This window comes from Ranitomeya variabilis, chromosome 3 (assembly GCF_051348905.1).
Source record: "Ranitomeya variabilis isolate aRanVar5 chromosome 3, aRanVar5.hap1, whole genome shotgun sequence".
In the NCBI taxonomy this organism is placed as follows: domain Eukaryota; kingdom Metazoa; phylum Chordata; class Amphibia; order Anura; family Dendrobatidae; genus Ranitomeya; species Ranitomeya variabilis.
The window spans coordinates 719,735,280-719,758,660 of record NC_135234.1 but is presented as its reverse complement, the minus strand read 5'-3'; the positions used below and the strand labels follow the sequence as shown (position 1 = coordinate 719,758,660).

The 23,381-nt window shown below is 47.0% G+C and overlaps 1 protein-coding gene across 1 annotated transcript in view; it reads left to right on the top strand.

Moving 5' to 3' along the window:
* Positions 1 to 4,937: 4,937 nt before the first annotated feature.
* FDX1 (ferredoxin 1) overlaps positions 4,938 to 23,381 on the top strand; it is a 30,901-nt gene continuing 12,457 nt past the window's right edge. Inside the window, exon 1 of the mRNA XM_077298331.1 lies at positions 4,938 to 5,109. Coding sequence (XP_077154446.1) covers positions 4,979 to 5,109 — 131 coding nt within the window. The 5' untranslated portion in view covers positions 4,938 to 4,978. The remainder of the gene's footprint in view (positions 5,110 to 23,381) is intronic.

Sequence of the window (23,381 nt, the reverse complement as noted above, 5' to 3'; positions counted from 1 at the left end):
ATGTGCGGTCATTATACAGTATGGAGCATCATGTGCGGTCATTATACAGTATGGAGCATCATGTGGGGTCATTATACAGTATGGAGCATCATGTGCGGTCATTATACAGTATGGAGCATCATGTGGGGTCATTATACAGTATTAAACATCATTTGTGGCCATTATACAGTATGGAGCATCATGTGCAGTCATTATACAGTATGGAGCATCATGTGCGGTCATTATACAGTATGGAGCATCATGTGCGGTCATTATAGAGTATGGAGCATCATGTGCAGTCATTATACAGTATGGAGCATCATGTGGGGTCATTATACAGTATTAAACATCATTTGTGGCCATTATACAGTATGGAGCATCATGTGCAGTCATTATACAGTATGGAGCACTGTGGCCATTATACAGTATGGAGCATCATGTGCGGTCATTATAGAGTATGGAGCATCATGTGCAGTCATTATACAGTATGGAGCATCATGTGTGGCCATTATACAGTATGGAGCATCATGTGTGGTCATTATACAGTATGGAGCATCATGTGCGGTCATTATACAGTATGGAGCATCATGTGTGGCCATTATACAGTATGGAGCATCATGTGCGGTCATTCTACAGTATGGAGCATCATGTGCGGTCATTATACAGTATGGAGCATCATGTGGGGTCATTATACAGTATTAAACATCATTTGTGGCCATTATACAGTATGGAGCATCATGTGCAGTCATTATACAGTATGGAGCATCATGTGCGGTCATTATACAGTATGGAGCATCATGTGGGGTCATTATACAGTATTAAACATCATTTGTGGCCATTATAGAGTATGGAGCATCATGTGCAGTCATTATACAGTATGGAGCATCATGTGTGGCCATTATACAGTATGGAGCATCATGTGCGGTCATTATACAGTATGGAGCATCATGTGCGGTCATTATACAGTATGGAGCATCATGTGGGGTCATTATACAGTATTAAACATCATGTGTGGCCATTATAGAGTATGGAGCATCATGTGCAGTCATTATACAGTATGGAGCATCATGTGCGGTCATTATACAGTATGGAGCATCATGTGCGGTCATTATACAGTATGGAGCATCATGTGGGGTCATTATACAGTATTAAACATCATGTGTGGCCATTATAGAGTATGGAGCATCATGTGCGGTCATTATACAGTATGGAGCATCATGTGGGGTCATTATACAGTATGCAGCATCATGTGGGGTCATTATACAGTATTAAACATCATTTGTGGCCATTATACAGTATGGAGCATCATGTGCAGTCATTATACAGTATGGAGCATCATGTGCAGTCATTATACAGTATGGAGCATCATGTGGGGTCATTATACAGTATTAAACATCATTTGTGGCCATTATACAGTATGGAGCATCATGTGCAGCCATTATACAGTATGGAGCATCATGTGCGGTCATTATACAGTATGGAGCATCATGTGCGGTCATTATACAGTATGGAGCATCATGTGGGGTCATTATACAGTATGGAGCATCATGTGCGGTCATTATACAGTATGGAGCATCATGTGCGGTCATTCTACAGTATGGAGCATCATGTGGGGTCATTATACAGTATGGAGCATCATGTGCGGTCATTATACAGTATGGAGCATCATGTGGGGTCATTATACAGTATGGAGCATCATGTGCGGTCATTATACAGTATGGAGCATCATGTGGGGTCATTATACAGTATGGAGCATCATGTGGGGTCATTATACAGTATTAAACATCATTTGTGGCCATTATACAGTATGGAGCATCATGTGCAGTCATTATACAGTATGGAGCATCATGTGTGGTCATTCTACAGTATGGAGCATCATGTGCGGTCATTATACAGTATGGAGCATCATGTGCGGTCATTATACAGTATGGAGCATCATGTGGGGTCATTATACAGTATGGAGCATCATGTGCGGTCATTATACAGTATGGAGCATCATGTGGGGTCATTATACAGTATGGAGCATCATGTGGGGTCATTATACAGTATTAAACATCATTTGTGGCCATTATACAGTATGGAGCATCATGTGCGGTCATTATACAGTATGGAGCATCATGTGCAGTCATTATACAGTATGGAGCATCATGTGGGGTCATTATACAGTATTAAACATCATTTGTGGCCATTATACAGTATGGAGCATCATGTGCAGCCATTATACAGTATGGAGCATCATGTGCGGTCATTATACAGTATGGAGCATCATGTGCGGTCATTCTACAGTATGGAGCATCATGTGGGGTCATTATACAGTATGGAGCATCATGTGCGGTCATTATACAGTATGGAGCATCATGTGCGGTCATTCTACAGTATGGAGCATCATGTGCGGTCATTATACAGTATGGAGCATCATGTGGGGTCATTATACAGTATGGAGCATCATGTGCGGTCATTATACAGTATGGAGCATCATGTGGGGTCATTATACAGTATGGAGCATCATGTGGGGTCATTATACAGTATTAAACATCATTTGTGGCCATTATACAGTATGGAGCATCATGTGCAGTCATTATACAGTATGGAGCATCATGTGCGGTCATTCTACAGTATGGAGCATCATGTGCGGTCATTATACAGTATGGAGCATCATGTGCGGTCATTATACAGTATGGAGCATCATGTGGGGTCATTATACAGTATGGAGCATCATGTGCGGTCATTATACAGTATGGAGCATCATGTGGGGTCATTATACAGTATTTAGCATCATGTGGGGTCATTATACAGTATTAAACATCATTTGTGGCCATTATACAGTATGGAGCATCATGTGCAGTCATTATACAGTATGGAGCATCATGTGCGGTCATTATACAGTATGGAGCATCATGTGCGGTCATTATAGAGTATGGAGCATCATGTGCAGTCATTATACAGTATGGAGCATCATGTGGGGTCATTATACAGTATTAAACATCATTTGTGGCCATTATACAGTATGGAGCATCATGTGCAGCCATTATACAGTATGGAGCATCATGTGCGGTCATTATACAGTATGGAGCATCATGTGCGGTCATTCTACAGTATGGAGCATCATGTGGGGTCATTATACAGTATGGAGCATCATGTGCGGTCATTATACAGTATGGAGCATCATGTGCGGTCATTCTACAGTATGGAGCATCATGTGCGGTCATTCTACAGTATGGAGCATCATGTGCGGTCATTATACAGTATGGAGCATCATGTGGGGTCATTATACAGTATGGAGCATCATGTGCGGTCATTATACAGTATGGAGCATCATGTGGGGTCATTATACAGTATGGAGCACTGTGGCCATTATACAGTATGGAGCATCATGTGGGGTCATTATACAGTATTAAACATCATTTGTGGCCATTATACAGTATGGAGCATCATGTGCAGTCATTATACAGTATGGAGCACTGTGGCCATTATACAGTATGGAGCATCATGTGGGGTCATTATACAGTATGGAGCATCATGTGCAGTCATTATACAGTATGGAGCATCATGTGCGGTCATTATACAGTATGGAGCACTGTGGCCATTATACAGTATGGAGCATCATGTGGGGTCATTATACAGTATGGAGCATCATGTGCAGTCATTATACAGTATGGAGCATCATGTGCGGTCATTATACAGTATGGAGCATCATGTGCGGTCATTATACAGTATGGAGCATCATGTGTGGTCATTATACAGTATGGAGCATCATGTGTGGTCATTATACAGTATGGAGCATCATGTGCGGTCATTATACAGTATGGAGCATCATGTGTGGTCATTATACAGTATGGAGCATCATGTGCGGTCATTATACAGTATGGAGCATCATGTGCGGTCATTATACAGTATGGAGCATCATGTGCGGTCATTATACAGTATGGAGCATCATGTGCGGTCATTATACAGTATGGAGCATCATGTGGGGTCATTATACAGTATGGAGCATCATGTGCGGTCATTATACAGTATGGAGCATCATGTGTGGTCATTATACAGTATGGAGCATCATGTGCGGTCATTATACAGTATGGAGCATCATGTGTGGTCATTATACAGTATGGAGCATCATGTGTGGTCATTATACAGTATGGAGCATCATGTGCAGTCATTATACAGTATGGAGCATCATGTGCGGTCATTATACAGTATGGAGCATCATGTGCGGTCATTATACAGTATGGAGCATCATGTGCGGTCATTATACAGTATGGAGCATCATGTGCGGTCATTATACAGTATGGAGCATCATGTGTGGTCATTATACAGTATGGAGCATCATGTGCGGTCATTATACAGTATGGAGCACTGTGTGGCCATATTTTTTTGGTTATAATTATTGTATATGAAACAGTTGTGATCAGCAGTGCTAAATGGCTGTGGTTGGGACTTGGATATGGGTGTGACTAGTTGTGAAATGGGTGTGGTCAGAGGCGTGGCCTAAAATTTGCCGCGGCGCACGCAACCTTTATGCCTCTTTCCCTTCAAGAGTTGGGAGGTATGGTACCACATTTGCCAGATCACAGCAAGTGCCACAAATCCCATAGGGAATGAATGAAGCCAAACGCAGTGTTGCCGTAAGTGATCCGTTGTAAGTGATCCATTACGCGGCAGATGCGAAAAAACTGCCCGATCTGCTGCAAAAGGCTATTTTCACAACAGCGATTCTTGCCAGTCACTGCCGATAGTGTCATACTCACCAATGGGGGAGGCAGCAATAAAAGTGCCTAGGGCAGCAGAAACTCTAAATACGGCCCTGGCCATAGCTGACAGCGCAGATGACACTATCACACCGGTCTGGGCCCCAGCGGGACCTTCTGTCTCTTCACCTGTAGTTAGCGCCCTCTGCTGGCCGCCTGCAGAATTGACAGAGGCAGTGGGAGGAGCTCCTGCGCCCCGCCCCTTCTTGTATAACATTGCTGCAGTGACGGGTTCCGGGCGCACAGGGACAGACATGGCCGCGGCGACCAGACTGTTCGCCGGCTCCCGCTGCCTCCTGGCCGTGTGTCGGAGCGGAGTGTCCTCGGTGCAGCGGCCGCTGAGGGCTGCAGGGTGTCTGGGTCCCGGAGCGGCGCGGCTCTTCAGGTAACCCCTGGTTATGACGCAGGTCACGGTGACCCCGGCGGGCGGACAGTCGCTCCTATAGCCGCCACTGACAGCAGCTTCTCACACTACTGTCCTGGGGAACTACAGCTCCCAGCAAGCTGCTCGCGGCCTTACGGTTAATGATAGCGGAGTGTGCTCGCAGGGCTTTGTGGGAAGTGTAGTTTTGGAGGCTCCTGGTGTTTGTGGCAGAACTTTCTTCTCTTCCCGGACAGGACATGCTGCGCCTTGTAGTCCCACAGTATAGCCACATGGTGACTGGTAATGAGGGGCTCTGCAGGGGTCTGGGTACCTGGGCACAGGCTGGCACAGTGGAGGTGTGCTGGAGACCCTGGTGCTTCCATCATGAGGTGACAGGTTGGGGCATCACTGGGGGTACAGTGCTGGTGGGGTCCTGCGGACAGGGGCCCATGGTGGTCCCGCCTGTGTGCCGAGAAGACTTTCCTTCAGTCAGTGATCTACCAACACATTGGGTTGGGGGTCTCCTCTGAGGGGGGGTCTCCTCTCGGCGCCGTGAATATGAAGGCACTGGTTGTATTTCATTATTGACTTTTGGTTAAAAAAAAAAAAAAAGTGCTCTGAGGTTACGTCATCGTCAGTCATCATCATCATCATCATCATCATCCATCATCATCCTTGTTTGTGAGAAATAAAATATATAATCATAAATTTTTTTTATTTTTTTCTCCCTGACTTTGTAGACTTGACAGGCTGACTGTCCCCTCACCCCCGGAGACTGGTGCAGGCCGGAGTTGTGCTTTATTTTTTCCCTTTTTCATGGTTTGTACCCTTTGAATGACATTTATACTGGTACTGCCTGGTGATGTCTGTGGTATTTGGGTTGTTTAGACTGGGCAGCACTTGGGCCCAAAATCCATTTGTGTGAACTTGGTCTCACAAGGATCGTGCACTCGGTTGTGTGTGGGTTTTTTCTTTTTTTTCTTTTTTTTTTTTTTTCTATGGCTCCATGTGCTGTTAAAATCTGATAGTGCGTGGATAAGTCATGCAGAAGTGTGCATGTAACCGGCTGCACTTCTTATGTATGCTTATTCCATGTGTGCGTCTCATATCTAATGATCACATGTTATTTGCCTTACAGCAGGGGAAGCGCTTTATCTCCTGGAACATTCTCCTTTACTTCTCTGATCACTAGGTGCGCTCGTATTTACCTCCATAGGCTGAAAACTTTTAGCCCACGTTTAGATGACTGTGTCGCACATGCTTGCCCTAAAAAAAAAAAAATATATTATATCCCTTGCCAGTGGACAGTCATATCGGCACAAGCATGCGATTTGTATACTTCTGACCACATTCCGACTAGAAGTGCCCGGCCTCGCTCAGTTCATTTTCATGTCACACATGTCTAGTCGGCACATGACTGCATGTACCATATTTTTCGGACTATAAGACGCACCACAAATTTGGGGTGAAAATTGCATAAAAAAAGATTTTTTTTATAAGATGGGGGTCTTATTGTCCGAATTTAAGATCTCTTACCTGAGGGCTGGCGGTTGCAGAGCAGGGTTACAGGAGGTATGGTGGTGGCAGAGGTGAGGTGATGCCGAGGTGCGGTGGACGGAATGGCGTGCACCTGAGCAGGGTCCCATCCTGCTTAGGTGGGCGACGCCATGGCCTGGTGTCCATGGGGAGGTTGCTGTGGCGGCGGCAGATGTGCGGTCACTTCCTCAGGTGGCGGCGGCCTAGGTCTCTTACACATTTGAGGTGACGCCACAGCAGTAGTGAAGGAGAGCAGCAGAGCTGGGTGAGTCACGGTTTTCCTGGTGGCGGCGGGCTTACCGGCATTGTGGCGGCGTCAGAGGTGCGGGGATGATGTGGCGCGGTGAGCTGTATGGCGTGAGCAGGGTCCCGTCCATATTTGAGGTGAATCCGCGGCCCGGTATTGTTGGAGAGCAGCAGAGCTGGGTGAGTTACGGATTTTTCCGGGGGTGGCAGGCTTAACGGCATTGTGGCGGCGTCAGAGGTGCGGGGATGATGTGGCACGGTGAGCTGTATGGCGTGAGCAGGGTCCCGTCCATATTTGAGGTGAATCCGCGGCCTGGTATTGTTGGAGAGCAGCAGAGCTGGGTGAGTTACTGATTTTTCCGGTGGCGGCGGCCATCTTGCTGAGGCTGCGCGTGCGCAGATTCACTACTCTGAGATCTGGAGATCGCGGCGGCCATTTTCCTGAAGCCGAGATCTCAATCTGCGCACTCGGCTTCAGGAAAATGGCCGCTGCGATCGCCATCTGCGCACGCGCGGCCTCCCGCGGCCATTTTCCTGAAGCCCTGGGACGCAGAGTAGTGAATCTGCGCACGCGCGGCGTCAGCAAAATGGCCGCCGCCACCGGAAAATACCGTAACTCACCAGCTCTGCTGCTCTCCATCAATACCGGGCCGCGGATTCACCTCAAATATGGACGGGACCCTGCTCACATCATACAGCTCACCGCGCCACATCATCCCCGCACCTCTGTTGCCGGTAAGTCTACATTCCAACTATAAGACGCACCCCCCATTTTCCTCACAATTATTTTGGGGGAAAAAAGTGCGTCTTATAGTCGGAAAAATACGGTATGTAAATCGCCAGCACGAGAGAATCCTGACAGCGTGCAGTGCGCACTGTGAGAATTCAGAAGTCTGCAGTCACAAAGAATCCCCCACACCCCCCCCCTGCATCCCATTATTGTCCTCTACCCCGCCCCATCATTGCCTTCTCCACCACCACTATCATTGCTTTTTCCCCACCACTCCCATCATTGCCCATTCCACCACCTCCACCATTTCCTCCTCCTCCTCCCCCACCAACCCCAATATTGCCCTTTCCACCACCACCATCATTGCATTCTCCACCACCACCCCCATCATTGCTCTTTCCACCACCTCCATCACAGCCTTCTCCACCCCCATCATTGCCTCCTTCCCCACCATTCCCATCATTGTCTTTTCCTCTACCACCATCACTTCCTCCACCACCACCATCCTTGCCCCATTGCATCACCTCCATGATTTCCTCCACCCCTCATTATTGCCAATTCCACATAATAATAATATAATAATAATAAATTATATAGTAACATTGATTCCATGGTGCTGTACATGAGAAGGGGTTACATACAAGTTACAGATATCACTTACAGTAGACAAACTTACAATGACAGACTGATACAGAGGGGCGAGGACCCTGCCCTTGCGGGCTTATATTCTGCAGGATTATGGGGAAGGAGACAGTAGGTTGGGGGTTGCAGGAGCTCCGGTGTTGGTGAGGCGGTAGCTTCGGTAGTAATGAGGCAGCGCGGTCAATGCAGGCTGTAGGCTTTCCTGAAGAGATGAGTTTTCAGGTTCCGTCTGAACGATCCAAATGTGGTTGATAGTCGGATGTGTTGGGGCAGAGAGTTCCAGAGGATGGGGGATATTCGGGAGAAGTCTTGGTGGCGATTGGATGAGGAGCGAATAAGCGTGGAGGAGAGAAGGAGGTCTTGGGAGGACCGGAGATTACGTGAGGGAAGATATCAGGAGATTAGTTCAGAGATATATGGAGGAGACAGGTTATGGATGGCTTTGTAGGTCAGTATTAGTAATTTGAACTGGATATGCTGAGGGAATGGGAGCCAGTGAAGAGATTTGCAGAGGGGGGAAGTGGAGGAGTAGCGAGGAGAGAGATGGATTAGTCGGGCAGCAGAGTTAAGGATGGACTGGAGAAGTGCAAGGGTGTTAGCAGGGAGGCCGCAGAAAAGGATGTTGCAGTAGTCAAGGCGGGAGATGATGAGGGCACGCACAAGCATTTTAGTAGATTGGAGGTTGAGGAAAGGACGGATTCTGGAGATATTTTTGAGCTGGAGGTGACAGGAGGTGGAAAGAGCTTGGATGTGCGGTTTGAAGGACAGGGCAGAGTCGAAGGTTACTCCGTGGCAGCGGACTTCCAGAACGGGGGAAAGCGTGATGTCATTAATGGTGATAGATAGATCAGGTATGGAAGATCTGTGGGATGGAGGAAAGATGAGTTCAGATTTGTCCACATTGAGTTTGAGGAAGCGAGAGGAGAAAGAGGATATGGCTGATAGGCACTCTGGGATTCTGGACAGCAGAGCGGTGACGTCTGGGCCAGAGAGGTAGATCTGAGTGTCATCAGCATAGAGGTGGTACTGGAATCCATGGGACTTTATGAGTTGTCCCAAGCCAAGTGTATAGATTGAGAAGAGTAGGGGTCCTAGAACTGAGCCTTGGGGGACTCCAACAGAGAGAGGGTGGGATGAGGAGGTAGTGTGGGAGTGGGAGACGCTGAATGTGCGGTAGGAAAGGTACGAGGCAATCCAGGATAGGGCGAGGTCTTTGATGCCAAAGGAGGAGAGGATCTGTAGTAGGAGGCAGTGGTCAACTGTGTCCAAAGCAGAGGACAGGTCTAGAAGGAGGAGTACAGAGTATTGTCCAGTAGCTTTGGCGGTAAGTAGGTCGTTAGTGATTTTGGTCAGGGCAGTCTCAGTTGAGTGATGGGGCGGAAACCAGATTGCAGATTGTCGAACAACAAGTTGGATGAGAGGTGGGAGGAAAGTTCAGCGTGGACGTGCTGCTCCAGGAGTATGGGAGCAGCGATGTTGGGCAATAGCTGGACATAGCAGTTGGATCGAGGGTTGGCTTTTTAAGGATAGGTGTGATTGTGGCATGTTTGAACGCAGAAGGGAAGGTGCCAGAAGTTAGTGATAGGTTGAACAGGTGGGTTAGGGATGGGATAAGTGTGGTGGTGAGGTTGGGGAGGAGATGGGATGGGGTCGAGTGCACAGGTGGTGAGGTGTGATTTGGAGAGAAGACAATTAAGCTCTCCTTCAGTGATGTTGGATAGGGAGGTTATGGGGTTTGGGCATTGGTCTGGTATACAAAGGGGTTGTGGTGGTTGAACAATGAAGCCTTGCCTGGTCGATCTTATTTTTAAAGTGTGTGGCAAAGTCCTCAGCAGAGATGAGGGAGGTTGGAGGGGGCAGTGGGGGGGCGGAGGAGGGAGTTAAAGGTTTTGAATAACTGGGGTTGTAGGATAGGGAAGATACGAGGGTTGTGAAGTAGGCCTGTTTAGCAGAGGTGAGAGCAGATTTAAAAGCGAGTGTTGCTTGTTTGAATACAGTGAAGTCCTCTTGTGAGTGTGTTTTCTTCCAACGCCGCTCCGCAACCCTGGACACTTGCCGGAGCTTTTTAGTGGTGTTATTGTGCCAAGGTTGTCTATTGCTACGTCGCACTCTGCCATGGACGAGAGGGGCAACCGTGTCAATAGCTGATGCGAGGGTGGCATTGTAGAAAGCAGTGGTGGTGTCTGTGTCGTGGAGTGAGGATATGGATGCCACTGGTAAGATGGAGTCAGAGAGTGTGTGGGTGTCTAGGTGTGCAAGGTTTCTGTGGGGGTGTGCATGTTGCTGGACATGAATGACCGGTGGGGAAGACAGGGATGAGAAGGTGAGCAGATGGTGGTCGGATAGAGGGAGAGGGGAGGTGGTGAAGTTAGAGAGCAGAGACGGGTGAATACCAGGTCTAGTGTGTGCCCGTCTGTGTGGGTGGCTGCGGAGGACCATTGAGTAAGTCCAAAGGATGAGGTAAGGGACAGAAGTTTGGAGGCAGTTGACTGAAGGGTATCAATGGGGATGTTGAAGTCACCCATGATGATGGTGAGAATGTCAGCAGAGAGAAAGTGAAGAAGCCAGGTGGAGAATTGGTCAATAAAGGCAGTGGCCGGGCCTGGAGGTCGGTCTATGACTGCCGCTTGGAGGTTGGAGGGAGAGTAGATGCGGACAGAATGGACTTCAAAAGAGGGGAGGATAAGGGAGGGAAGAGGCGGGATTGGGTTAAAGGTGCAGTTTGAAGAAAGTAGAAGGCCCACTCCTCCACCATGTTTGTTACCGGGTCGAGGAGTGTGGGTGAAGTGGAGGCCTCCATAACACAGCGCAGCAGGGGAGGCTGTGTCAGAGGGTGTCAGCCATGTTTCTGTGAGGCCAAGAAAGGCAAGGTTGCGAGAGAGAAAAAGGTCGTGAATCACATGAAGCTTATTGCAGATTGAGCGGGCATTCCAGAGTGCTCCAGAGAGAGGGAAGCAGGGGGGTGGGCGTCAGGGGCACAGGTTTTATGTTGGAAAGATTGTGGTAGTTCATGTTGAATAGGGAGCGATGGGAGGGAGTAGTCATGGGAGGTATGAGCAGTGGGGGTCCAGGGATGGGAGATGTGTCTCCAGCAGTGAGGAGAAGCAGAGAGAGAGAGAGCAGGTGGGAGAAAGAGTGGCCGACTTGTTTTATGTTTTCTTAGGACAGATTTGAGGTTGAGGAGCAGGTCAGCAGAGGAGGACCTCCCCCACATCCCCATCATTGCCCTCTCCTCCCCTGCACACAACACCATTTACCTCTCTGCACATTACCCTGCAGCGCTACGCACGCACGCACACACACAACACACCACACACAGCACCTATCCGCACGCTCTCCCGCAGCTGAAGCATCACTGTCGGCAGCTTCCTCTCTGGCACAGCTGGCTGCTGAATGACTTCATCCAGCGGTGCTGCTGTCTGTGTGCGAGAGAGGAAGCAGGACAGATCGCTGCACATGAACTGTATATTTAACATATAGGCATACTTGGAGCGCTTATTTTGTATGGCAGGTAGGGATCACTCTAGGGATCTATTAGGGTTATTATAGCTGTCCCACTTTTCCTAGAGTTACAGATTATGGTATTGTGTACTAGACAGTTTGTGTGATGGCGGTTTTGGTTTAGAATTCCTTGGTTGGTTACACACTGTTTAAACATTGCATGGTTTTTTGTACGGTATGTGTTTTGTAAGGGTATGATCCGGAAACTCTACTTTATAATTAGGGAACTCTAGGGTTAGAAGGGTGAGCCGCTGATGAAAGGGGGGCGCCATATTGCTTTCAAGAGGGTGCCAACCTCCGCTGATAGGTAGGGTTAAGTTAGGGGTGGAGAGGGTGAAATGGGTGTATCCATACTCCAACCTACCTATGATTTGGTCTAGTTTGGTGGGTCAATAGTGACCTGGTGTTATATTATTGTTTTTATGTTTAGTTTGGTTTTTTTGAATAAACTTTATAGATTTTTGTGGTTATTAGTTTTTTTTGTGAGCCTTGTTCTATACTAATCCAGTCAATATAGCAAATACCGTATATACTCGAGTATAAGCCGACCCCCCCCCCCCCCCCCCCCCCTAATTTTGCCACAAAAAACTGGGAAAACTTATTGACTCGAGTATAAGCCTAGGGTGGAAAATGCAGCAGCTACCGGTGAATTTCAAAAATAAAAATAGATGCTCCATACAGTTCATTATGGCCCCATAGCTGTGCCATATAGTGCTCTGCACCGTTCATTATTGCCCCATAGCTGTGCCATATAGTGCTCTGCACCGTTCATTATTGCCCCATAGCTGTGCCATATAGTGCTCTGCACCGTTCATTATTGCCCCATAGCTGTGCCATATAGTGCTCTGCACCGTTCATTATTGCCCCATAGCTGTACCATAGAAAGCTGTGCTGCTGCAATAAAAATAATAAAAGACATACTCGCCTCTCTTGCCTGCAGCTCCTCAGCGTCCCGTCCCGGCGTCTCTCCGCACTGACTGATCAGGCAGAGGGCGGCGCGCACACTATATGCGTCATCGCGCCCTCTGACCTGCACAGTCAGTGCGGAGAGACGCCGGGAAGACAGAGCGGCGCCCGGCGTGTGGAACGCGGACAGGTGAATATGACATACTTACCTGCTCCCGGCGTCCCGCTCCTTCCCCCGGACAGCTGGTCTTCGGTGCCGCAGCCTCTTCCTCTGTCAGCGGTCACCGTTACCGCTGATTAGAGAAATGAATAGGCGGCTCTGCCCCTATGGGAGTGGAGTCCATATTCATTTCTCTAATGAGCTGTACCATGTGACCGCAGAACAGGGGAAGAGCTGCGGCACCCGGAGACCGTGGGACGGACAGGGGGAGCGCCAGGAGCGCCGGAAGCAGGTAAGTATGCCTCAGCGCCCTCTCCCCCTCACCCGCCGACCGTGACTCGAGTATAAGCCGAGAGGGGCACTTTCAGCCCAAAAATTTGGGCTGAAAATCTCGGCTTATACTCGAGTATATACGGTATACATTGTAGTACTGTACCAAATTTATTATGTATTTTAGGAGTTTGAGTCAGTCCATTTTATTCCTACTCCACCAAAATGGACTCCGACTCCAACTCCACAGCTCTGGTCACAACTGAGACCATTGAATTCCATCTTGCAGACCTCTTTCCATCCACAGCTAGAGATAGTAGCCTGACTACAACTTTACCCTGTCCGGGCAATGCTCTGTGTGCGAATAGGACCTGTCAGCAGATTTATGCAGCCAGAACCACGAGTAGCCGGAATCAGAGCCTGGCTGTGTTATTGCAGTCATGCATGTCTTGCTTTGCAACTCTGGCATATCAGAGAAAATATACATTAGAGCACCACAGTTTGTTTGTTTGTTTTTTTTTTTGTTTTTTTTTGCAGTTTTGGAGTGGTGCTACTAATGTAACACCCCGAACCACAAACATGAAGTAATATAACTCAAAAAAATATATAAAAATGTATAATTTTATTGATAAATATAAGAAACAAACAAGACACGAAAAATAATTGCAATCCAGAGAAATAATCCAAAATTTACTATTATCACAGAGTCATATGAATATTGGAAACTGGGTGCACCAGAACCAGTGTTGCACCATGGACAAAGAGGGGAGTCAATACTTAAAGTGCCAATGCTTAGTATACCGCAGTAATAGGTATGATAACCAAAAAGGGAGGAATATACCATATGGTCAAGTGACCGTCATATTACCACTATAAGAGAGTTAGTCTCATATTATCCTCTTACCCTTCTCCTTGTCCATGTGTAGCAACACGCGCCCCTACGCGCGTTTCGCCCACAGCTTCGTGCGAGCCCCCCGACGAAGCTGTGGGCGAAACGCGCGTAGGGGCGCGTGTTGCTACACATGGACAAGGAGAAGGGTAAGAGGATAATATGAGACTAACTCTCTTATAGTGGTAATATGACGGTCACTTGACCATATGGTATATTCCTCCCTTTTTGGTTATCATACCTATTACTGCGGTATACTAAGCATTGGCACTTTAAGTATTGACTCCCCTCTTTGTCCATGGTGCAACACTGGTTCTGGTGCACCCAGTTTCCAATATTCATATGACTCTGTGATAATAGTAAATTTTGGATTATTTCTCTGGATTGCAATTATTTTTCGTGTCTTGTTTGTTTCTTATATTTATCAATAAAATTATACATTTTTATATATTTTTTTGAGTTATATTACTTCATGTTTGTGGTTCTGATTGATTTTGAAGTATCTCAGGGTATTATCCCGATGAGTCCTGATTGATCCAGACGGGACTATTTTCTATGAAGTTATGGTTTCTGTATCTGAGGTCTTGTTCCTAATGTAACACCCCTGCTCTTAGTCTTATTACCATCCAAAACCTGAGATGGCGACAAGGGGAACATATCTCCTGCTGTAAGTAAGAAGCAATACTTCATATAAAATGGGGCACTTGGTAAACGCTGTTTTTTTTTTTTTTTTTTTTTGTTACAAAGAAGTGAAAAAGCCATCCCACCCGCATCAAGGTGTACCCAGTCGGGACTGCCCTAACATCTAGCATTAAAACCTTTATCCTGTATCAATAATGACCTCAATGTGAGTGGGGGCCGAGCAGGATCGGGGCCCAACTGTGGACACCCAGCAATGGGGAGCTATATAAATGTAATGTCCAGCTCAAAGAAGGGAAGACTGCACCCTTGTGTGCAAGAACCTAAAGCAAAACTGAAGGAAATAAACCTGAGTATAAGTTGGCATACATGCAATCCACTCTGGCCGGTCTCCAGCAGTTTTTGACCTGCAAAACTGCTTCAGTGTTTGCTGGGTGAATCGGAAGTCACTTCTCAATGTAAATCTCATTCTGGCTCCCATAGACTTTAGACCTTTCGCAAGTCCTGATATTTCTGGTACTGGAGGTGTGTGTGTGTGTGTGTGTGTGTGTGTGTGTGTGTGTGTGTGTGTGTGTTACTTGTGGCAACGGTGTGCAGCATCAGTGTGACACGTACCGGTGCCAGGGAAACAGCGGTACTGTTCGCACTGTGCCGGGTGCTGAAGACAACTCCTCATTCTCCCCTGCTCGTGCTACAATCGGGAGAATGTTGAGTTGTATGCAACTGATAACAGCAAGAGCAGGCGGCAGCTGATGGGAGTATTCATCAGCTGCCGTTTACACTATAAATAAATAAAATAAGGTGTGGGTTCCCTGCATTTTTTTTTGATAACCAGCCAGGCAAAACTGTTAGCTGCAGGCTGCAACTCTCGCCTGTCTGCTTCAGCAAGGCTGGTTATCAAGAATCGAGGGGGTCATTAAATAACATTTCCCTCATGTCTGCTTTACATCAGCACCATTTTTAAAATCTAATTTTATTTTGTTAGGATGTTGGAAGGTTTTAAAACTGTAGCAGTAATTTTTCATTTATTTATTTTCAAGGCAATTTCCAAAACTTTTTTTTAGGGACCTGGTCAATTTTGAAGTAACTTGGGGATTTTCACAACATATAAGTACCCCAAAAAGTGAGACCACTTTAAAAACGGCACCCCTCAACATATTAAACTGCTGTCAGGTAGTTTATTAAAAATTCAGGTGCTTTTCAGGAATTAATACAAAGTGACATAACTGGTAGGAAAAAATGGGTATTATACCTACCAATAATTCGGTTTCCAGGAGTCCATCCTGACAGCACTCTGGAGGACATCCTCCTCCTCCTTGCAAGGACAGGAAACAACACGAGAGGTTAAAAGGTCCCACTCCGCCCCCTTTCCTTTAGTGTTTTGACAAGTACCACACCATGGATAGATACCATTTGAATTTTATTAACCAAATCATATTTACAGCATATGACATAGTATACATAGGGGGGGAAGTAACGGTGCTGTCAGGATGGACTCCTGGAAACCGAATTATCGGTAGGTATAATACCCATTTTCCAGGACGTCCCCCTGACAGCACTCTGGAGAATACCAAAGAAACTCCTTTAGGGTGGGACAACTGCCTGGAGAACCTTTCTCCCAAATGACATTTGCTGGGTTGCTAACACGTCTAGTTTGTAGTGTTTACAGAATGTGTTCACGCTGGCCCAGGTTGCGGCTTTACAGATTTGTTCTAATGATGCCCCTGTCCGTTCAGCCCATGATGCTGAAATGGCCCGAGTGGAATGGGCTTTTATTCCCACAGGACAATCTACCCCTTCTGACGCATAGGCTTTTGAGATTACTGTAGTGATCCATCTAGCTATAGAGGTTTTGGATGCTTTTTTACCCCTATTTTTACCTCCAAAAAGGATAAATAGATTGGGATCTTTCCTCCAAGTACTAGTGGCCTCTAAATAGTCTAGTACTGCCTGTCTGACATCAAGAGAATGTAAAGATTGTTCTTTTGCATTAGAGGGTTTATTGCAAAAGGAGGGTAGAATTATTTCCTGATTTCTGTTTTGTACTGAAGCTACTTTGGGAATAAATGATGGATCTAGTTTTAAGATTATGATCCTCACGAACCTGGAGGTACGGATCCCTAATTGACAGGGCTTGTATCTCCCCTGCTCTTTTGGCCGTTGTAATTGCTACCAAAAAAGCTGTTTTCCAAGTTCGTATTGCAATGGGCATGTCACCTTTAAGGGTAAAAGGATCTTTACATAGGGCTCTGAGCACTAAATTTAAATCCCAAGTGGGAGTTAATTGTCTAAACGTGGGACGTAATCTCTGGATGGCTTTTACGAATCTAATTATCCAAGGGTGAGAGGCCAACGGATAATCCAGAAATGTGCTAAGAGCCGAAATCTGCACCTTAAGGGTACTAGGTCTCAGCCCCATATTGAATCCAGATTGGAGAAAATCCAGAACTCTGGGAACATCCGGGTTTTCCGACATCACGGCCGACCTGCCACCTTTCATACAGAATTTCTTCCAAATTTTGTAGTAAATAGCTGAAGTTACTGGCTTACGACTAGCTTGGATTGTTGAGATGACTTCATCAGATAGCCCCTGCGATTTCAAGATGTCCCTCTCAGGATCCACGCTGAAAGGTGTAATCGTTCCGGGTTTTGATGTAACACGGGCCCTTGATGAATGATGTCCTTCCATAGGGGAAGTCTGATTGGACTGTCTGTTGTCATGGCTCCTAACAACGGAAACCAGCTCCTTCTTGGCCAGAATGGCACAACCATCAGAACTGTTGCTTGGTCTTCCTGAATCTTCCTGAGTACTCTCGGAATGAGTGCTATTGGAGGAAATGCATAAGAGAGTGGTTCGACCCATGTTTGACTCAAGGCGTCGACTGCTTCCAGCATGTCCGTAGGGTTGAGGGAATAGAATCTGGCCACCTTCAAATTTTTTCTTGTAGCGAATAGATCTATCTTGGGAGTCCCCCAATGATGACATAATCGGTGAAAGATTTCTTGATTTAATTCCCATTCTGTCGGACAGATTTCTTTTCTGCTCAAATAATCGGCCAGGACGTTTTGAGATCCCTCTAAGTGGACTGCTGTGATTGACAGGACTGTGTTCTCTGCCCAAAAAAATATTCTTCGTGCCAACTCCTGAAGTGGTTTGTGTCTGGGACCTCCTTGGTGTCTTATGAAGGATACCGCTGTCATGTTGTCTGTTAGGATTTTCACATGTTTGTTCTTCAAGCGAGAGTGATTCCTTCTTAGAGCTTCCCAAATAGCGTAAACCTCTCTGTAGTTTGAAAATCTTTGACTGATATCTTCTGGCCACCTGCCCTGGATGAACGATCCTTCTAGATGGGCACCCCAACCCCACTGACTGGCGTCTGTAGTGATCACCACACAAGGGGTCAAGATCCAACTCTTAGGTTGCTGTATTGTGTCCACCAGTGCAATGACTTTTTTACTGCTCTTGATAGATGGATTATTCTGTCCAGCGATGACTGACGTCGATCCCATGTCGAGAGAACCTGATCCTGTAATAATCTTGAGTGAGCCTGTGCCCACCTTACGCAAGTGATACAGGCTGTCATCTTCCCTAAGATCTTCATGGCCGATCTTATAGTAATCCGATGCTTTAGGAATTCCATGATTAACGTTCTCATTGACACCTGCTTTTCTCTTGGCAAAAAGGATTGTCTTGAGGTGGCATCTAGAAGAACTCCCAGAAATACCTTCCGAGATTCGGGTTTTATGTGTGATTTCTCTTGATTCACGACCCAACCTAGATATTCTAGGACTGAAATGGCTCGATCCCTGTGTAGGATTAAGATGTTTGTTGTTCTGGCTACCAGCAGAAAATCGTCCAAATAAGGAATTATTGTAATTCCTTCGTTTCTTAAGTATGCCACCACCTCTGCTACCAGTTTTGTAAATATCCTTGGTGCTGAGGCCAGGCCGAACGGGAGACACTGAAATTGGAGGTGGCAGGTTTGGTCCGGAATCTTTACAGAAAACCTCAGAAGCTCCTGAGATGTTGCATGGATTGGAACCTGATGATACGCGCTTTTTAGGTCGAGCGTACACATTACCGCATCTTTATCTATGAGGTGGACAGTTGTTTTTATTGATTCCATTTTGTATCTTACATAGACGTTCAAGGGTTTTAGGTTTATTGTGCGTGTTTCTCCTGATGGCTTTGGAATTGAAAATAGTGAAGAGTAGTGACCTCTGGCTAGTTCTGTTGTGGAAACCCGCACTATAACTTGAGAACTGAACAACTTCAGAAGGTCTGTGAACATTGGTGAATTTTTCGCCACACTGGTAGGTGGGATACACCTCTGTGGTGCTGGGGATACGAGCTCTATCTTGTAACCTTCTGAAATTATTTTGAGGACATAGGCATTTTTTGTGATTTTTTTTTTTTTTTTTTTTTTTTTTTTTTTTCCCCAGTTCAGAAAAAGACTGAGTCTGCCCCCTATACCTATGGCGTCATTGTCTCCTAGATCTAGGGCTTGACCCAAACAGGGAATTTCTTCCCCTTCGGTTCTGAGAATAGTCTCCTCTATATGTACCTCTGCTGGATCTCCACTGTTCTCTATAGTCAGGCTGTTTGCCTCTATAGGAACTTCGAGGTGGGGGTCTTTTCCGAAATGGCTGAAATTTTTTCGGTTTTTCCTCAGGAAACCCTTTTTTATTGTCTAATGCCTGTCCAAATACCTTGGATCCTGAAAAGGGAATAGCACATAACTTATTTTTAGATGCATTATCTCTTGACCAAGATTTAAGCCATATAGCTCTACGAGTCGCATTGGACAATGAACTATTTCTGGCTGCAAATCTCACAGATTCTGCTGACGTGTCAGCCATAAAGGCTGTGGCAGACTTTATGATGGGTAAGGAGGAAATTATATCAGCCCGCGGGGTTTTATTCACCAAATGTTCCTCTAACTGCCCCATCCACAAATACATTGATCTAGCTACTGACGTGGCTGCAATGTTTGCCTTTATCAGTGCTGCCGACGTTTCCCAAGAACGGCGCAACAGAATATCTGCTTTGCGGTCCATAGCGTCTCTGAGACTAGATGAGTCCTCAAATGGAATAGCCGTTTTTTTAGTAACCTTGGCTATAGGTACGTCGACTTTCGGAATTTCCTCCCATGTCTTAATATCCTCCGGATCAAATGGTAGACGACTTTTAAACTCCCGAGACACTATCAGTCTGCGTTCTGCATCCTTCCATTCTTGCAATATCATCTGTTTGAGGTGATCGCTTACAGGGAATACCGTCTGTCTTTGTGATGTAAGCCCTCCAAACATCAAATCTTGTCTGGATTTCGGCCGCGGCTCTTCTTTCATCTGCATTGTATTCCTCACAGCTTGCACTAAATCTTCTGTCTCTTCCACAGGAAATAGAAATTTTCTTCCTTGATCCTGTTCCTCTAATGGTAGTTCTCCTTCTTCTTGATCCGAACTTCTACCATCTGATTCTTCCTTAGATGAAACTTCAACATCATCCAGGTCCATCCGTGGTCTTTTGCGACCCCGACCTGGGCTGGAGGGGTACCGCATGGTAGCTAATGAATTCTGTACTTCTTCCCGAATTAAAGATCTCATTTCGGATAATAATGATGGTTGTTCTTCTCTTACAACTCTAGAGATGCAGGACCCGCACAACTCCTTTTTATGTGCTTCTGGTAACTTTGCATTACATATGGAGCATCGTCTGGACTTTGTCAGTGCCTTGCCTGACTTTTTTTGCCACTGGCAGGGATGTCTGTTGAGCCTCCTTATCCTAAGTATAAGAGTGAGTACATCTTAGTGACTTAGGAATAAGTGGGAAAGGTAAAATGCGCTATGCACACTTACCCCAGTCTCCTCACTCCTGGGATCCATATCCTCTGTTTAAATATAAATATACCGTATAAATAGAACATCTCCTGCTAGATAAATATGTAGGGATTTAGCAGCACTGCTGCACTTACCCCTTGTCTCTGGCATTGCAGACCTCCTTTCCGGCACGTGCATGTGAATGTGCGTCCTGGTTCAATGCAGCGCTTGCCGTGTAGAACGCTGGACGCCCATTCCCATATCCGGCGCTTCTTTATGGATGTCTCAGCGTTTCACACTGTGGAACGCATACACTGCCGCCGGAGGTTCTGCCGCCCCTGCATGCTCGTATGAGAGCATGCGGACCTCTGTGCCCTTTCTCCTTCCTGGCGCCGGCGCCTCTTGTCCTTCCTGGCGCCTGAGCCGAGAGCCTCCCCCTGGGAGGAAGCGGCTCACCCAGGAGCGCATCCGCTCGACTGGTCTCTGGGCACAGGGGCTCCCACCCGGGAAGTATGTGCCCTGGGCTATCGACGAGGGGGAAGGATATTGGACCAGCCGCACGATCCCCCTGAGCCCTCCGATCCGGTAAGCTTGATCTCTCGTGTGTCCCTCCATGCAGGGACAGGAAAAACACTAAGGAAAGGGGGCGGAGTGGGACCTTTTAACCTCTCGTGGTGTTTCCTGTCCCTGCAAGGAGGAGGAGGACGTCCTCCAGAGTGCTGTCAGGGGGACGTCCTGGAAATGTTGTTTTACCACCTACTGTGCTTTTCGGACTATAAGACGCACCGGACCATAAGGCACACCCCAAATTTGGGGTGAAAATTGCAGAAAAAAAAGATTTATTTTTTTTTATAAGATGGGGGTCCGTCTTATTGTCTGAATTTACAGTATCTTACCTGAGGGCTGGTGGTGGCAGAGCAGGGTCACAGGAGGCATGGTGTCGGCAGAGGTGGGGTGATGCGGTACGGCGTGCACCTGAGCAGGGTCCCTTCCTGCTTAGGTGGGCGACGCCACGGCCTGGTGTCCATGGGGGGGGGTTGCAGCAGTGGTGTGGCGACGGCAGAGGTGCGGTGATAATGACCGGTATGGTGTGAGCAGGGTCCCTTCCACAGGTGAGGTGACGCAGTGGCCCAGTATGCAATGTGAGCAGCAGAGCCGGGTTAATCACCGGTTTATCAGTGGCGGTGGCCATCTTCCCGAGGCCGCGCGTGCGCAGATGGAGCGCTCTGCTTCCTGGGGATTCAGCCAGAAGCCGAGATCTAAATCTGCGAACTCGTTTTCAGGAAAATGGCCACCGCGATCTCCATCTGCGCACGCGCGGCCTCAGGAAGATGACCGCCACCACTGATAAACCGGTGATCAACCCGGCTCTGCTGCTCACATTGCATTCTGGGCCGCTGCGTCACCTCACCGGTGGAAGGGACCCAGCGCACGCCATACCGCATCTCTGCCGCCGCCACCACACCGGGTAAGCCTGCATTACGACTATAAGACGCATCCCCTATTTTCCCCCCTTTCTTTTTTTTTGGGGGGGGGGGGGGGGAGTGCGTCTTGTAGTCCGAAAAATACGGTAAATGTTGCTAGCTACTGAACAGGTTGCTATAGCTGGGAGGACTCTAAGGCAGGTATTTGGCTATGAATTGCCATGACAAAAATCAGGACCACACTATCTTGATCTCAGGGTGCCACTGGGGTTAAAGAGGGAACCCCCACACTCTTTCATGCCATAGTCACTATTGACAGCAGCATCTAAGGGGTTAAAGAGCCATGGTTGATGCCAGCACCAAGGCTCATACAGCAGGGTGTCAGCTATAGGGTGCAGTCGACAGCTGCTGCATTTTCACCAGTGAGGTCGTAAAGACGTATTGGTTGTCACTAAGGGGTTAATCATTCAATCCTCCTGTGTGGTGTTTGTTTTGTTTTGTTTTTTCTGTCAAGTGGGCGAAGTCTCTGCATATGCCATTGCCTAACTTATCAGTGTTGGTTATCGAATGGTCACCCGATCCCGATCCCGTACATTAAGGTTATGGACTGCAGATAAGATAACGCCCTGTGTCTCCCACGTAGGCAGCGGTGGAATGCACATTGTGGAGATACAGAAGAGTCGAAGGTTGATAGTTCATTCAATGGATCAAACATTGTGTGAGACTCCATGTTTCCCCAATGCTTCTGTACACATGAATCCACATTGGCCCCTGGAGTCATTCTGTTATGTATGGTCTTCTCTATTTTTCTTAGCTCGTACAGTGGTTTCCATCCTGTGACTTTCCAGCTATTGCTAAACTACAACCACCATCATGTCATGACTGCCTCCAGCTGGGCATTGTGGAGAACCTAGAAATGGTAAAATGCCACCATGTTAAGGTTGTCTGAGGCCTACAGCCTCCACCTATGAAGGTTGCTGCTTGCAGGTCCATGACGACCCTTTCACGAGCCCGGCAGCATGACTTAAAGCCCAAGTAGATGGGCCGATGATAATGGCTTGTGCAAACCTTCCAGCAATCACTTTGATGAACAAACATCATGCATCATTTGCTGGTTTATAGTGGATCGACCGTCGTTTCATGGCAGCTGTTGACTAGTGTAATGGCTAAGCCAAATAGGGGACTCCTCCATCTGCAGACAACTGTTTTTGGAAGTTCTTGCCACAAGGAGAAGCTGTAGCCCCTCGGCAAACTGCATATGGAGGTTTTTTTCCTTTTTGGTGAAGACATTATTTTGAGTGAACATATAGTTTGTTAAAGAGAATTTGTGGAGAAATTGGTGGTTCTTTAATTTGCAGTAGAAGTTGTCGGGTAATGTTTAGGTGCACTGGGTCTTCTGCTCCTCCTCCTGCTTCCGATGTTTTTGAAGTTTTGTGCCGGTGCTTTCATTGCTGCAGGCTACATGGGTGCAGATTGACTTTCTGGTTGGTCTTCAGTAAAATATCACTGGAGGTGATGCATGTGCATACT